At 43.1% G+C, this 16,687-nt stretch overlaps 1 protein-coding gene across 3 annotated transcripts in view; it reads left to right on the top strand.

The window, feature by feature from the left end:
- The window catches only part of svild (supervillin d), a 42,073-nt gene that overhangs the window by 11,337 nt on the left and 14,049 nt on the right, over nucleotides 1–16,687 (top strand). For 2 of the 3 annotated variants that reach the window (XM_035145560.2, XM_047338278.1), the window contains exons 2-8: nucleotides 2,632–3,108; nucleotides 7,594–7,628; nucleotides 9,899–9,960; nucleotides 12,613–12,707; nucleotides 13,437–13,542; nucleotides 15,091–15,707; nucleotides 16,500–16,632. In XM_035145560.2, the coding sequence (XP_035001451.2) occupies nucleotides 2,738–3,108; nucleotides 7,594–7,628; nucleotides 9,899–9,960; nucleotides 12,613–12,707; nucleotides 13,437–13,542; nucleotides 15,091–15,707; nucleotides 16,500–16,632 (1,419 nt within the window). In that variant the 5' untranslated portion in view covers nucleotides 2,632–2,737. Of the gene's footprint in view, nucleotides 1–2,405; nucleotides 2,536–2,631; nucleotides 3,109–7,593; nucleotides 7,629–9,898; nucleotides 9,961–12,612; nucleotides 12,708–13,436; nucleotides 13,543–15,090; nucleotides 15,708–16,499; nucleotides 16,633–16,687 lie in introns of those variants that run through there. The other variant, XM_047338279.1, reaches the window with a different exon arrangement.

Below are 16,687 nucleotides of genomic sequence, written 5' to 3' on the forward strand. Positions count from 1 at the left end.
ATTTATCTATTTAATGTCAGATTTGCATAATATCGTATTAGTATCAGTCTCTGGCCATAAAGACGAGTTTAAAACCACAACCTTCAGTCAGGAACAAACAGGAGTCTATAAACTTTTAGAAATATTGAAGACTTTCAGAAAGAAATACTAAAGTGTTAACTATCGTGATATTTATCTATGTGGACCAATATGAACATTTAAATGTTTTTGGCCATATTGTCTATCTCTAATTTGTCGTAAAAATAATTGTATTTATAGTTATTAATAATAAAGTTTATGGTTACTCTGTAAAATATTAAGCCTCAGTTGCATTTCTTTGTCATTAGGGTTTGATAACATCCTATTGCCAAAGTTTATGGTTTTATTATATATATTGGCTAATAAATCATCATTGATTATATCGGTATTGGTCAAGCGCAACTTTAGACTCAAATGATTCTGTTCTCTTTCCTAAAAAACAAATGTTCTGGCCCAGTTTAATTGTCAGTGGATAGAGTGTGTTTTTCCCCAGCTTGATCTAGAACATGCATTCCCCACTGTGTAGGTGTGATGGACATCTCCGTGCTCATAACAAGGACCAGACAACATGTAATGGTCTGGCAGAGTTACAGTTTACGGTGAAACTGCACTTAAATGTACACAAGGGAGGCACTGTGGTCTTTTATTGTTTGGCCAAGCACTGTTATGTTAGGTGGAGGAGGTCAGGGCGAAGACACACACACACACACACACACACACACACACACACACACACACACACACACACACACACACACACACACACACACACACACACACACACACACACACTCACACATCCCCTGACATATACACTGATTTCCTGTGTAATATTTCAAAGCCGTATTTTTCAAGTAGACGGAGAGTCTTGATTCGGGGGGCTGTTTTTTTTTTTACGGCCCAGCAGGTGGTCAGGGGTCAGAGGGGTGAAGTTGAGATTTGTTCAAGCCTGTCATCATTACAGAAAAGACTCTCATGCTCACCTCTTCTCCCTCTTGCCTTGACCCATTCCTCACTTTCCCTCTTTGTTCTCGACTCCCTCATTACTAACACTGTCCAGACACAGCACCCTCTTTTTTTCAATTTTCCCCCCGTTCCTGACTATAAATGTGAGAACCACGGTGCTAAATTAACTCCTGTCCTGTAGTTTAATGGATGATGGGGGGCTACGTCTAACCCCTGCCTCTCTTTAACATTAATATACCTCCTTTTTATCGACCATCTTCACTTCTTTTTTGCTTTTTTACATACAGAAGCCCCAAAGCACCGAAAGCATACTTGCGCTGTGAAAAACTGTCTGTGGAAAAGTGCTTGTTGTGGAGCGATCAGAACCTGCACACACGCACAATTTTCATCGCCGCCGTCAGCTGGCGATGCATTTTACATGAGTGCAGTTTTCAAACCTCTGCGTCCGAGCCACATGTGGTTTTCTGCTCTGTGAACGCTCGATGGAACAAAATGAGCTCAACTCAGCCGCTAATTTTTACCTCCTCAATTAAACGTATTGAAAAGTGAAAAGCAATTTAAACGAAGAAGTTGTTATTGTGCTACATGTGGAAAGGAGATGTTTAACAGATTCAACTGTTCAGAGACGCAGGAGGCGTCTGCACACGCATTGGAAAAAAGGCACAAATATTGGGGAACACATTCAAACTTGCAGGCAATTCGGAGTTTCTCACGCACTATTTTGTGGTAAATACAGGCTAAATCTACTTGTTTATGCCTGGCATCAACTCTACTCTGGGTTTTTGCTTTAGACAGAGACATTTTGAAATGCTACTGGCCCTGCGTTGTCGTACATACGAGACGTTTGGAAACGATGACGCAGTCGCTTGCACTCGCCTCCTGATTGGTTCTCATCAGTCGAGACTCGACTACCAGCGCTGAAGGCAAAACATTGTTAGCAAGTTCTTTATGTCACGGTTCCACCTCGTTGTCGGCCCAAGAAAATACATCCCTTGTCTTACTATTCACTGTTGTTGTTTCCCATTTGTAGTATTTTCTGTAAGTAAGCAGCCGGCTGCAGGGTAGACAATCTGCTTCCTGTTCAATCCAACACACAGATACCCAGTGCATGTGAAGGGTCGTGTTTTATGCATTTTCAGTGGTTATTATTGATGGGGATTATTACTGATGGACTGAGATGGTTTTAAAAGGAAAACATACTCGTCAGGATGTAGCCACAGAATCATAACGTACTGGGATAATTGTTCCAGTTGTAATTGACCTTGACTAAGTCTCATCTAAGTGAGCAATTAAAACTGGATGAAGATGATATTTGATTTGTGTTCCTCATCGTGTCCTCACTTCCTCCTCCCTCTTTCCAGTCTGCTCCATGTGAGCCAGTGGAACAGAGGTTATATGAGAGTCTCACTGCGGTGGTCGGCTGTTTTGAGCAGAGCTGGCTGACATCATTCTCACAGGGGGGGTGTTAGTTGGGGCAGGGAAAGGCTTGGCTTGTAGCTCAGTCTCCAGCCAAGCCAGTTTCCTATGAAAGCAGGAGAAGTATATGTCTGGGTACATCTGGTTTTACACAGCTTTAGCGAGCCAGTCATCTGAAATTGTACTCTGTAATTATCACGCACTAATGATGTCGTCTTTTCTTGCTTGCAGCACTGGGATGCTGTTGATGGAGTGAGACATTGTTGTCAAGGGAGATCATAACCAGGCAAAGAAGCAAATTTGAACCTAATCACTTAAACTGAGTTGGAACGGCACAATGGACGGAGTAGACGCCTTGCAGAGCTCGGCCCCAGAGACCAAGGCTGAGCGGATCGCCCGCTACAAAGCAGAGAGGAGGAGGGAGCTTGCCGAGCGCTATGGCAACACGGAGGAATTCACCTCCAAATATGTCCGCAGGGACAAGAAAATTGGTGAGACGACCGAAGCAGTGTCTTCAGCGCCCAAGGATAATGGATCGGAGCCAACGTACAGCAGGAGGGGCCTCAGGAGTAAAGTGGTGGAACCTGCGGAGCACACTGAGGACGAGCCCACCCAGGATAAAGAGGCAGCAACTCACATCAGAACAGACACAACTGTATCCTCTAAATCAGAGCTCGTCTCCTCCAATAAGACATCCTCTTCTATCAGGTGAGTTTACTCATTCATTCAGGAGCAGTAACACTGTTGTCCTTATTAAACACTAAGCTGCACCAGAGACAGAGGCTCGGAGGGAATAGTCTGCAATTAAATCCTCATTTATTATTTAGATTTTCCTGTGTGTATTTCAGTTTTAACTGGGATAGGAGTACAGACTGAATAGAGTGCAGAATACTGAATACCTAGACAGTCTATACACACGTGACTTAGAAGTATATCTGAGCATAATGTTCGGATCCCCCACGAATTGAATCTGAATCAGGTGCAGTAGCTGCTGTCCCAGATATTCTTTAATTTATTTAGTATCTGCGGTTGAGCCATTAAAGACGTCCATAGCTCGGTGGCTCTTTACGAGTGAAGGGGAGGCAACAAGTCTGCACATTGTGGGACCACTTAGTGCTATCTTCTGTTTGAAGTAAACAGCGCTGCTCACATTTCCAAAATTGGCCATGTGTGCAAAGCAGAGACGTGCCACACTCGTACTGCGATGACATGCACGCCGCTTGTTTCGCTCCACTTTACAGTCATGTGGGGGAAACCTCGCATGTTTGGGATTCACAAGCCGGCAACGTCAGGTTAACCTTTTCTCATTGGTGGCCAGGAATGCTCCTTTGAGAGTTGTAAAGAGTGAAGTAAAGCCTGTCCAGTCGTGGTGCTGGGCATGTTTGGCTGTAATCAAGTTGGGGATTTCGATGTGTGCACAGAGCCAGACATGTCAGCTCTTGAAAAAACAGCCGGAGGGAGAGGGAGAGGGGAGAGGGAGAGGAGAGAGAGAGAGAGAGAGAGAGAGAGAGAGAGAGAGAGAGAGAGAGAGAGAGAGAGAGAGAGAGAGAGAGAGAGAGGGGGTTTAGTTTAGGATAGTTTCATAGTATGAAGTCCTGCCAAGTTTTCATGCCCTGCGCTTAATGAAGCAAGATGTCGAGATTGCTGTGATTGATGGTTTGGACCAATTACTTAATACGATCGGGAGCCTTGTGTTGCAATAGAGTTTGAAAAGTACACGGAGCACAACAAGTTCCTCAGCTATCGAGTGTTGATCATGAAACTCGATAAGCATTGTTAGTTTGAAAATGTTTTGTGGACTCGGAGGGTTTTTAAATACAATTGTGTTGTGCACATGGTTCAGTGTGAAAGAAGATGTTTTTCCTACAGCGTCACCACAGCAGAAAGAATATTTGGCAAAATACAGGGTGAAGTTGCACACACACACATATGGACTATGTTTTTAATTACAGAGATGGGTTGACGCATTGATGTGTTTGTCTGACATGCCTGTCACGTTAGCCACTAATCTTGTCAGTTCTGTTGCAACATTCTCTGCGTGTCAAAGTCCAGCTGTGCAGGCGAGTATTACAAAGTTATTAGTCACAAAAGTTCTTTATAAGAGGTTTATTTGTGTATTATCTTGTTTGTTATTCCTTCAGAGTGATTGCAGTTTGTTGAAAGTCTGTTTTCTTTCAAAGTAACCCTATATCATTCTGCATGGAAGATGAATAGAGTTGCATGAGCTTTATTGTTCACCGAACCTTCTTAGGCAACATGTCTGAGTGTGTGTGTGTCTGGTACTGAAATAGTATGAAGGAAGCTGGGTCTCAGCTGTCGCAGTGATAATGAAAAACTGTCTGTCAAAACGTTTATCTGACACAAACATGAATCCGTCCCTGGTAAAGTTGAAGAGTGACATTCCCTGAATGCTGCATTTTGACATGTCCCACTGACGTATCTCTGCGTGTCCATGTGATGTCACCTCTCTGTTTGCCTTAGTGTCATTTTAAAGAGAACCCAGGGACACGAGGTTCCTCGGAAGCTCAGTAACAACACAAGTGCACAGTTTGTACAAATATGTGATGTGACATCACAGCAGGCGGCCTTCAGACTTATCAGGCTTCTTAACACAAAGCAGTGTCAAATAAAAAGTATGATATGATATAGAACTGTTTGTATATCTCTCCTTGTTACTTACAGGAAACAGATTGTGGTTGATTGGTAGATATTAGTCATTGTAGAGATTTTCCGACACCAGCATCAGAAAAGCTGCTGAAAATTCAGGGTCAGACATCGGAGAGAATACAAATCTATATACTGAACCGATACCACGTCTTAAAAGAACATCAGTCTCACCCAGACAAAACTACAACATTTTATTTTTCCCGGAAATCCCTCTATGGGTTTAACCTGAGCCAGGAAATACAACTATGATAACAAGCATCTCTCCCATACAGGGTTAGTCGCACACAGCTGTTAAAATGAGTTTGTATTTTCTTAAATGCACATGAATCAGATCTGTAATCACTATCAGCTGATATGCGAAGACCAGGTATCGATATGAGAACATTTGTAATTCATTTATCGTTCGAGAAGTTTCCTCCACATGTGTGAATGGTGTATTTTTTTAAGTTGAGGGTTGAATTTTGTGTGGGTGTGTGTTTGTGTTTTAGTTACCAAGTGGTAAACACCAGTAACTGTGTGACTGGCACTTTGGATTAGATTATACACGGATCGAATGGGATTGAGGCTAATTACTGTTTACATGACCTGAACCATTGCAGACTCGAGTTAGCGAACAAATTGTAGACGACGAGATTTAAATCTTTTAATCAGGCCAACAGTCATGATTATACTCATTTCATACTCTCCGCTCCGCACCCTGGCTCACACTTCTTCTCAATGAAAGTGCTCAACCCTTCTCCCTTCAGCTTCCCCCGGTAGTTTGTCTGTGTTCCTGTTTTTCTCCTCGTCCTCTCTCTCTCTCTCTCTCTCTCTCTCTCTCTCTTCCCCTTCTTATCTTGGTAGTTTTTATGGCAGCGGGCGGCCCGACGTGTGCGGCCTCTCCTCGTCAGCGAGCTGTCAGAGAGTGGGTGGGGGCTGATGAAGTGTCACTGAGCCCTGCAGTTGTAGAGTCGAGCGTTTGAACTCTGAGGCATCGGTCACCGAGAGTGTTTGCTGAAACTCTCCAGTTACTTTAAGTGGCTGCTTATTGTAATGCTTTTTACCCATGTGGCTGAAATGTGTGACGCTCTCATCACTTTAAAGTTTGTGTGCATATTCCACAGCCACAGATTGTTGGTGTGTATATAAATACATTATTCTTACACCCACATCAATTTGTCCTCCGTCACATTTCCCCATCTCCAACTGCAGCGTATTCACACAGCATAAATACTTCTGTCTCACATATTCTCATTTCTGACACCAGCACGAAGCTGCACTGAGGCATGTCGGCCAACAACTGACTAAAGCTAAACCCAAGCCCCAAATTACACATAATAATATCCTGCTCTACAAAAGATTGTTTGGCACTGAGACAAGTAAAGGTCAGAGGATACGGAGTCAGATTTAATATTCAGGTCGGTTTTAGTTTTTCCCTCCAGAGCCCGACCGATATGGAGATTTGGTTCTCGTTACCGATATTAGAGAGTAGAATATTTCCGATATATCCGTTGATAATTGAAATGCATTGAAGGCTTGATGGTTTACAGTGTAACCATGAACTTCATTATAAATAACTATAACTAAAATGCACATGCAACCATCACTCTAATTAAGAAAATATACATAATTTTGTTTATATCAGCAAACATAAAGGCGGATATCAATAAGTCTCATGTCAGCTGATATATCAGTCTGGCTCTAGTCCACACTAAGCCTACAATATTCCTACTTGGATATTATTCAATCAAAGCATTTATTTGATATATTTTTGACTGTATTAAACATTAACATATTCTAAATCACAGGTTTTTATTTAAAGCCCTGAAATATGTTGTATAATATGACATTTGGTTCACCCTCAAAATGTCACAAAGCTCCCGTGCCAGCTGCCATCGCTCACTTTCATGTGATCCCTTAAAACTGTTGGCTGCTGTTTGTGTATTTTGTTTTTTTGCACAGTTTTTTATTGGATGTGCTCGACATAAACAATGGAACATGGACGGGGGGCTTTATCGAGCCAGTAACTGAAAAACCGTCTGGACTGCTACAGATTTTGATCGTGCAGGCGAGCTTGGGACTCTCCCCCTTTTTCAGTAACCTTCGACCCCTCCCAGATGTCCACCATGACTCTCTATTGTGTGTAAAGCAGCCCCCCCCGCCTCACTCACCCCCTATCCTGTTACATCATCATGTATGCCCCACAGGCAGCTGCTGTCCCCGTCCATATTTAACGTCCATTACTCAGAGATGAATGGCCATCTTCAGATGCCACACAGACATTGATGTTGTGTCATTACCATCAAGGGAAGGGAAGAGCCGCATAAGTACATTAATATCATACAAGGGAGAGTAAGCATCTAGGGTTAGGGTGGCCCTGTTATATTGCATCCTTTTTAAACCTGGTTATTTTTCTATTGGCTGCATAAATACGACTTTATTTCTGTATAGTTTGCAAGCATCGGTTGTGGCAGCCATGTCATCACATCAGTGTTTGAGAGAGTGACCTCATTCGTCTCCATCTCTTTCTCTCCCTCTGTCTCGTAGGCGACTGGAAACCGATGACACAGAGGAGCCACAAGGTAAGAAGAGCCCTCCACTTTCACTGACTCACAGCCCATTGTTCCACAGGCTGCTTCAGCCCTCTACTCGTTCAGCTTATCTGTATTACTCAGCGTTATACAAAGCTCATTAATGATGTCACATCTCCTACCTGGTTTATAGATGTATATAGTTTTTTTGATATTCTACGACTGGAGGAGTGAAGGAAAGCAGATGCACTGAAATGCTTGGCTGTGTTTTGTTTGCTGTGTATTTTAAATTGAATGTTGCGCTGCAGGCTGTGGTTTTCTTTTCTTAAAACATAAGGGAGATAATTTTTGGCACGTGTCTGCAGAGTTTTTGGTGTGTGTGTGTCTGTCTGTGTGTCTGTGTGTCTGTGTGTGTGTGTGTGTGTGTGTGTGTGTGTGTGTGTGTGTGTGTGTGTGGCTGAAATGTTTGATCCAATGAAATTACACTGGGAGCTTGTTTCAGTCAGTTAACATTATGGACTAAATTTGGAACCTGTCGCTATAAAGACAGAAGAAAACAGTTAAGTTTACACAAGAGCCGCTGGCTGCTTTTCTGACTGTCAGCCACCTGAGCCCACAGTGTGAGTGGCTCTGTCTGTCTGTGTGTGTGTGTGTGTGTTTGAACAAGTAGCCTCCTACGTAGATCAGGAAGTCTGTGTGACCCTGTCTCAATAAACCTCAAGTGTATATTTAATCAAAACAAAGAAGTTGTAAGATAAAAACTTGGAAAGCCATTATGCTACTTCCCTTATCTCAGACCTTCTCAGTCGAGGATTTAAATCACACTGACACATTTTTAAACCTCATTGAGTTCAGTGTTTTTCAGCCTGTATGTTGTCAAACATTTAGGAATCATTTTAGTAGAAGTTAACCTGTTAATCCAAATCATTAATTTAGACAAAAATGTCTAAATGTAGCGGGTCAGAGGATGTTAGCTGAGTAGGCGGAGCTTCATATGTGGCCCGGACACATTTGCGTTTACAGTGCAAAAGGACTGTGGACACATGCATCCCAGACCTTAGAATATGTGAACCCACCCAAATGCGTCATGAGATCTGATCACTCAGACCACAAGTCCACGTGTGATCAGATCACGCAGGACACAAAGGTCTGATCAGGGTCTATGCTGTTTCATCATGTATTCACTCATGTGCCGACTCCGTTGGCCACAATAAGGTCAGAAGCTGACTTAGCTGCCTCGTGTGATGGATGACGGCACTTAGGGAAGAATCAGTAAAGTTAAGTGGAGGTTTTTCCATCTCTCTCTCTGTCTTGGATTGATGATGTAAGAAAAGTTTGGCCCACAGTCAGAAACTAGACCGAGTCTGAAAGGAATCAACAGTCGACAATACTTAAAGTTTCATCATCTGATCTAACTCATGCTCCGTTCTGGACTGAGCGCAGGGGAGCGTTGAATCATAAATCATAACCTGAGTATTAATAGACCTCAACTGAACTTTTTCTTCCAGTGGATACGGGGAGTTTGTCAGAAACCTTTTGTTTTCTTTGGCTTGGAAAGTAACATTGTTAGGACAATAAAAACACAAGAAATGGGAGACTGGGATTAAGTGAGCTGATTTGTGTTGTGGTTGGAATACCATTAAATTTAATCGTTTCCTTTTGTTCTGATTAGAAGTTTATTCTACTCCCGGGGCTGGTTCTGATTAGATAAACTCACATGAGGATTTATTTTCTTTCTCACTCACATATAAGTGCAAACACACGTCAATGTCTTCCTTCAAAGGGAGAAATCGTCTCAATGTCACACTCATTGATGACCTTAAAGACGTATCTCCGTCTTTTTCCTCTTCATGAGTGAAGCCGGTGAGATTATATCCTGTCAGGTTTCCTCTCTGCACTTTTCAAGCTGTTTTCCCCGGTGAGGAAAACGTCCACTTGACCTAAAAAGGTGTGTGTGTGTGTGTGTGTGTGTGTGTGTGTGTGTGTGTGTGTGTGTGTGTGTGTGTGTGTGTGTGTGTGTGTGTGTGTGTGTGTGTGTGTGTGTGTGTGTGTGTGTGTGTGTGTGTGTGTGTGTGTGTGTGTGTGTGTGTGTGTGTGTGTGTGTGTCCTTGAGTACATGCATCAAGTCACTTATTAAATCTGCCTGTGTCTGTGCTCAGTTCTTGTATTGTTATCTGTTTACAAAAAGCTAATATCAGACCATTAATTTGTGGATTTAAAAACACTCTGTTCATCTTGAATCGTTCTAACGTGACTTTTAGTTGAACAAGTCTCACTGTTGTTTACATAACCAACCTTGTGTTTGTGTGTGTCTCTTTTAGTTGATGATACACCTTCTAACTCCTCCAAGAGGTCTACTACAACCAAAAAGTCTCTTTTCAAGGTCCAGTATCAAAGCTTCCATCTCCTGCATGTCTGTGTTACACAAATCACATATTGCTCGAATATTTGCTCTTTGTCCTGGTTTCCATGGTTTTAAATAAAGCTGAACCCTCATTAACTTACTTTTCTTAACTGGGGAACATCCTCAAATTGTCATAGAAGCTTTCGCCATTTTCACACATGAACTCCGGATAATGTCTGCTCTGAACAGACTCTCCAGACTTTCTCCGGATGTTTGTCTTTCACATATGAACAATGCAGGAGGAGATTCTCCGCTCAGACGCATTTGAGATTTCACAGAAATCTCTGGGGTATTCAAGTGAGGGGTGACGCAGGGAGGCAGGACGTAAGGTATAAGTTGTGCTTCCGGGATCACAAACATCATCAATGCTCCCACTTGCTTACAGTGAGTCCTCTGGATTCTTCTCATTTGGACATTATCCAGAGTTGTTACCAGGGGATTGGCCGACGAAACTCCGGAGAATGTCCGCAGCAACTGGCTTGGACATTTATGTTCTCATATTCAGCCCCTCTGGATAATAATAGCAGATTTTCCATAGTTCAGTGTATGTCTGAAAGCAGCTCCTCATTCACGTGTCTCAACCACCTGCTTTTTTATAATCCTCTCTATTTTTAGTTTAAATTTCCTTCCTCCCGAAACACACACAGTTAACCGAGCTCCAAAACATAAGAATGCATGAATGATGTCACAGATGCTATATCTATATTTTATAACCAATCCAGATTTCATCCTTTTCATTTCTCTGACTGATTTACTTTTCCAGAGCAGATGGTGTTTGCTTCAACCCTCCGCAATGGAAGTGAGCTGTCCTGCACCTGGATGCGCACTTGGCCAAAGCCGTGACTTCAGCGCAAACAGTTCACGGGTGTATTAAACGCAGTGGTGGGAACAGAAAAGTCTAGGGAACGAGAGGATGGACTTTGGAAAACAGAGATAACTAGATAATGTCCCCAATCCAATGGGGAGATATACACATGTGTGCTTAAAAGTATCGGGGCTTTCCCAGGCTGCTTGGGTTTCGGACGTGGTTAGGTTTCCTGATATTGGATGTAAATAGTTGTTCTAACTTGGCCTTCGCAGAGCAGGAGCAGTGCCAAGGTTGGCCAAGTGAACCCAGATGGCAGCGAGTTGCTCTGCTGAAAACCCTGCTGGGAAAACCGGCTCCTACGAAGACGCTACATCTCACAATCACACTTAGATTTTTTTTTTTTTCTCCCTCTGTTCCTCCTTTTCAATGTCTCCCTCGCCTTAAAGTCATCAGCACTGACAGATGCTCCCTCACTGTCGTTACTTTCCCCTTATCACTCCTTTCTCCTCCACAGTCCCTGTTGAAAGCCAGTGAGTCAGTGTCTCCAGCAGCAGTAGGAGTGAGGTTATCGTGCGTCCGCCTTCCAACACGGACGAAGGCGTTAAGTCTTCTGGAGAAAGACACAGCTCATTTATATTTTGAATTTCCAGAGAGTATAAAAAGAACTTGTTTTGCAGAAGGCGACATACTCACAGAGTTCTTTCTTTATAATCTGTATCGCAGCTAGGATGCGAGAGGCCTCTAATTCTGTTGAGCTTTGGTGTGTAATTTTGTGAAGAAGAAAAAAAAACGGCATTGGATTTTGGTTGCTTTCCTCACAGCTGGAAATCCACTTATCTGCACCATGTCACCCCGGGGCAGCGGTGAAGTGTTTACTGACGACGCTCTCACAGCTGCCTGGGTCACACTTTGTGCAGGTTTTTAGAACGTCTTGTGACTATCGCTGCTTTCAGACCATCGCTGAAATATGGATATTCTCCTAAAATTATCCAGAGGGGCTGTTTGTGAGAGAACAAATGTCCGAGCTAGTTGCTCCGGAGTTTTTCCAGAGGTTTTTCCTGCCAGACCCCGCCTAGTTAAAGCCCATGTGAGAATACAGCAGGATATTCTCACCGAGATTCTCAAGAGATGACGTGCACGTAGAAGACGCAGAAGATGTCTACCTTGAAAGACCAAATGTCGATGTGCTGGAAACAAAAACACATATGTGTTCTTCATACGTGAAAGGCAAACTCCTGGGAAAGTCCGGACACAATCGTTCGGACATTTGTCAGAGTTCATGTGAAAATGGCTTCATAGAACAAAATAATTAAGCTGGTAACAGACTTTCATCAACATGTACTTTCCATGTGATTTTATGTGATTTCATGTATCTCAAAAAAGGGAAATCTGAGACCTCACCGGCTCTAAATGGACATTGACTCAGACAGTGAACACATTGAAGCAATAACCTCCAGAGAACATAAAAATAGTCGATACAAAACAAAATTACTCCCTTAAGGATAGTTTATTGTGGAAAATGCAGCACTGGCGATATTCGTCTTGTCTTCATTTTGTGTTTTTGCACTCTATGCCCTCAAGGTTGGGTATTTTTCTCCCACCCGGTAAAACTCTGCTGCCACAATCTCACACACACCCCAGCCTTGACCTTTAAGCAACTCAGCTGGAGCATTTACATGTTTAACTGCTTTGCTCAAGTGGAGGGGAGGAGCTTTACTCATTCACTCACTTCCTTCATCAAGGTTTGTTTACAGCCGATGTCGTCCTCCAGAAGGATTTCTAAAATCCAGCTCCTAATCTTCAGCTCTTCTCTCCGCCCGTAGGACCCGGAGGGGACAGAAGATGGAAGCAGCCGCCAACAGGCCGATGACGGAGTAAAACGTCTAATGAGCAGCGAGGAGGACGAAGCCTTTACCAGGTGAGCGGGTTCACATGTGTTTCTATCAGAGGAACGACGTTTAAACTGAGAAGTCGTCTTTGTCACCGGTCGAGTAAAAGTTTTATGGATGGTGATGAATTACATGTAGAACAGCAGGAGCGGAGAGAAGAACTTTAAATCAAGTGACGCTCTCACACAGGCCGAGTGCAGAGGTAATTACAGAGCAATTGAAAGGTTGTGTATTGATGTAAATAGCAGCAGTGATAAACCAGATAGACCTGCATAGCTCGCCTTTAATACCACTCTCTCTCTTTCTCTCTCTCTCTCTCTCTTGCACACGCATGCACACACACACACAAACACTTAGTGTGGTAGCCATGGTGATGCAAACCAGGCTGAAGTTAATAGCTGCAGCAGTGAGAGCCAGACAGTTCAGTCCTGTCTTTGCCCACATGGAGTTTGAACTGTTCTCAGTTTTCCTTTCGCTTCAGTGCATTTCAGCTTTTCAGCAAAGCTCCACTGTTTCTAATAAAGTAGAAAAGATTTTTATAACCAAAAAGTCCACGTTAAATATAATATTTATTATACATATTTATTTGTGTTCGTGAAAATACAGGAGAGCAATGTTTCACTCCCTTCAGTGCAAAGCCATCTGCGGTTTTGAACTTTTAGACGTACTTCACAGGGTGGATTCTGTTTCATTGAGTTTCAGTTTTTGATTTAAGCTTTGTCTGCAACATCTTTGTCCTTTTCTCCCTGATATATCAGGCTTCATAAATCTGACACTGGCCAGACAATGGGGGAGAAGGAGGCCTCAGATGAACCTTCGTGGAACGAGCAGCAGGAATATGGTGCCGCCGCAGAGGAGAGAAAGGTGAGTTCTTCTCGTAGAGGTATCTTAAAAAGATCACATGGTTTTCATAACTCCGACGAAGTCATCTCTGTGGATTGTGTTTGGAAAGATAATATTTTTGACCCAACACTCACGCTCACGTCTGAAAAATCTCACCACCGCATGCGAGCCAATTCCAGAGCTCTTACTCACCTCCAGCTTGGCTCCGTTTCTTCCCAGGTCATATTTACATTAGGTTTTTTGTTTTTGCAGTCCATGTGTAGATTCTAAGTCGTTTTCAACACTGACACACGTCACCACATCTTAAACTGATTACGCGCACACACTCGACTCCACACACAGGCGCCCCCACGTGTTATGCACATTGTGTTTTCCGTTGAAGCGGCTCACCACCTGGTTAGCATTGCACGTCAGCATCCAGTCAGCCTCAGTGTATTCTCCATCTCCTCCTTAATCAGCACTCCCTCACAACCTTTGACCTGTCAGTAGTTTGCCTGCTGTTGTGTCATCTCAGTGATAAATTGAACAAACACAAATGGATTTGTTTGTTTCGTAGCGGCTGTTCACTGCGTTTTTAAACATGTGTTGGCAAAGTTAATGTATTTTAAAGGGATAGTTAACCGAAAAATGAAAATTCTATTTACCACTATGCCGATGGAGGGGTGGGTGACGTGTTGAAATGTATTGGATTCGGCTGCAACGCTGTTTACCCCTGAAACTCCAAAAGTTATTTGTGGACTCAAACACTTCACATACGTTTTTCATTTCTGCGTTTTGTTTTTTTTATTCCTGGAAAGCACAACAAACACGTGTTGTCCCAAACAAGTCTTTGAGATTTGTTGGCAAATCCTTTAGTCTTTCTCTACACATGCTTTCACTCTTTGATAATCACTTATTCCTGTTTCTTGGGGGGGGGGTCTTTCAAAGGGTTGGAGCTAAAAGAGTAAAAGCATGATCGCCCTTTTGTTTTAAGCCTTTTCAAAACATTAGATTCTTTGATCTCAGGGGTCCCGGAGCAGAGAAAAGGGTTAAAAGTTCGGAAATATAAAGCGGAGTCAGACCATGTAGTGATTTAAAAGTTACAAATAGAATCTTGAACTGAATTCTGCAGCGGATGGGGAGCCAGCGTCGTTCAGTGAGGACTTCAGTGATGTGTGAATAGTGAATAATGAATTGCAGTGGTTAATATTCTTAATTTGTAAGTAGCAGGATTGAACAAGGCTCTTAATGCGCTCATGGAATTTGACGTATGTCTCATACTTCCTCCTGTTCATCTGAGGCAACAGCCTTCATCCTCCTCTCAACAACAGCAGGTCACTGAAAGCTGAAACTACATGTTTCTGTACATGAGGCATATTTCAGTCTTTGAGACTTTGGGCAATAAAAGAAGGTTTTTACCGTTTATGTGGAAACTGCAGAGGAGTCGCTATTGGAAAATGTCATCAGAGATGGTTATGTGCTATAATCAAGCACAGTAGAATATACTGCTCCTGCAATTTAATAGTCTTTTCCATATATTATAAATATAGTAGTAAAAGAAAACTGTGTCTCTCTCCCTGTCTACACCAGCCCTCCAGTCTCCTTTCTGACGGCAAGCACAGAGACGCCTCTCCCCCTCCCTCCCCTCCCTGCCAGCCTCCCTCTCTGCAACGCCAAGACTCGGGGCCTCGTGGCATCAAGGGAATCCTAAAGAAAAGTCGCTCCACCAGCGTGGAGTCGGACCACAGCGAGGGCTCGACGCCGGAGGGCCTGCCAGCTCGACAAAGCAGCGTCACCCTCAGCCACCATGAGAGTGAGGAAGAGACGCAGAAGGCTGATGAAGAGAAGGAGAAAGAGGAGGTAGAGGTAGAGGTAGAGGAAGAGGAGGAGGAGGAGGAGGTGGAGGTGGAGGTGGAGGAAGAGGAAGAGGAGGAGGAAGAGGAGGAGGAAGAGGAGGAGGAAGAAATGGAGGACGAGGACTACGAGGGAGAGGATGAGTCATTGACTGACGACGTCACAGACGGCGGGTGCTTCAGCATCAACAGACAACACAGCGAGGGCAGCAGCGGCAGCAGCAGAGGAAGTTTGGAGGAGATGCAAAGTCCGTCGACTGACGAGAGTCTGGAGAAGATGTCCACGGTGTCGGAGGAAGCTGAGGAGCTGGAGAGCAGCTTGGATGGAAGTGGTGGCTCCTCCCTCAAACAGAGGTCATTGGATAAACACCAACACAGCATCATGTTTCAGTATAGTAAACTAAATTGGCTAAATTTAGCTGTATAGAACCAAAACAACATCAAAATACAAATAATGCAGAAGTATTAAAGTCAGTGACAGATTAGTTTAATAACTACTTAATCAATTAGTAGCATTTGTATAGATTCTAGCTTACGATCAATATTTAAACCTTAGGATTACTTTACTATATTATTTTCAAATGGGGTTTGGATTCATTTTCATTTGAGCCTATGGACTCAATATAAAGATGGACGACATGACGTGATGTTAAAGTGTTCGGCTGCAGTACACGTCATAAACCATGTCTCCTCTATGTTAATGGATGGGACATGGACCAAACTAAATAGCAAACGTCAAGTAAATTGTAAATTACACGTTTCCACTGAGTTTATTAGTTATTTGATGCTTTTAAAACGCAGTGAAATGTGATGATTGGCAGCTGAGACTGACTCACGTGTGTATCAGTGGGAGATGGTGGCGCAACATTTGTGTCTGGAATGTTTTGGATTCATTTCTGGAAACCTGTCTGTGGTTAAGCCATATTACTGAAGCTCCCAGTAACTAAATATGCTCAAAGATATACAGTACAGTATTTCAAATTAACAGCACCATGAACTTGTGAATTGATGCAAAAATCTAAAAAATAGCAGCCAGGGAGTTAAACGTTACTCAGACTTGTGTAGCTCAGGTAAACCAGACTTGTATTTTAATGCTGCTGTAAAAGAGTAAATGAAAAGAACGTGTTTGTCTTTATCCTTTTTCAGACTGACAGAGTCCAGCAGTAAAGATGAGAAGAAAGACAGACTGAAGAAGTCAAAACCAACCGAGCTGATCCAGACGAAACTGGCCGATCGCTTCAATCAGCTCCAAGGTGCCGAAAATGCCTGGAGGAAAAAGGTGAGTTATTACATAACCTCTCCTTCAGTGTAGTGGGGTAAAGTTGTTACTCATG

This window comes from Hippoglossus stenolepis, chromosome 21 (assembly GCF_022539355.2).
Source record: "Hippoglossus stenolepis isolate QCI-W04-F060 chromosome 21, HSTE1.2, whole genome shotgun sequence".
In the NCBI taxonomy this organism is placed as follows: Eukaryota; Metazoa; Chordata; class Actinopteri; order Pleuronectiformes; family Pleuronectidae; genus Hippoglossus; species Hippoglossus stenolepis.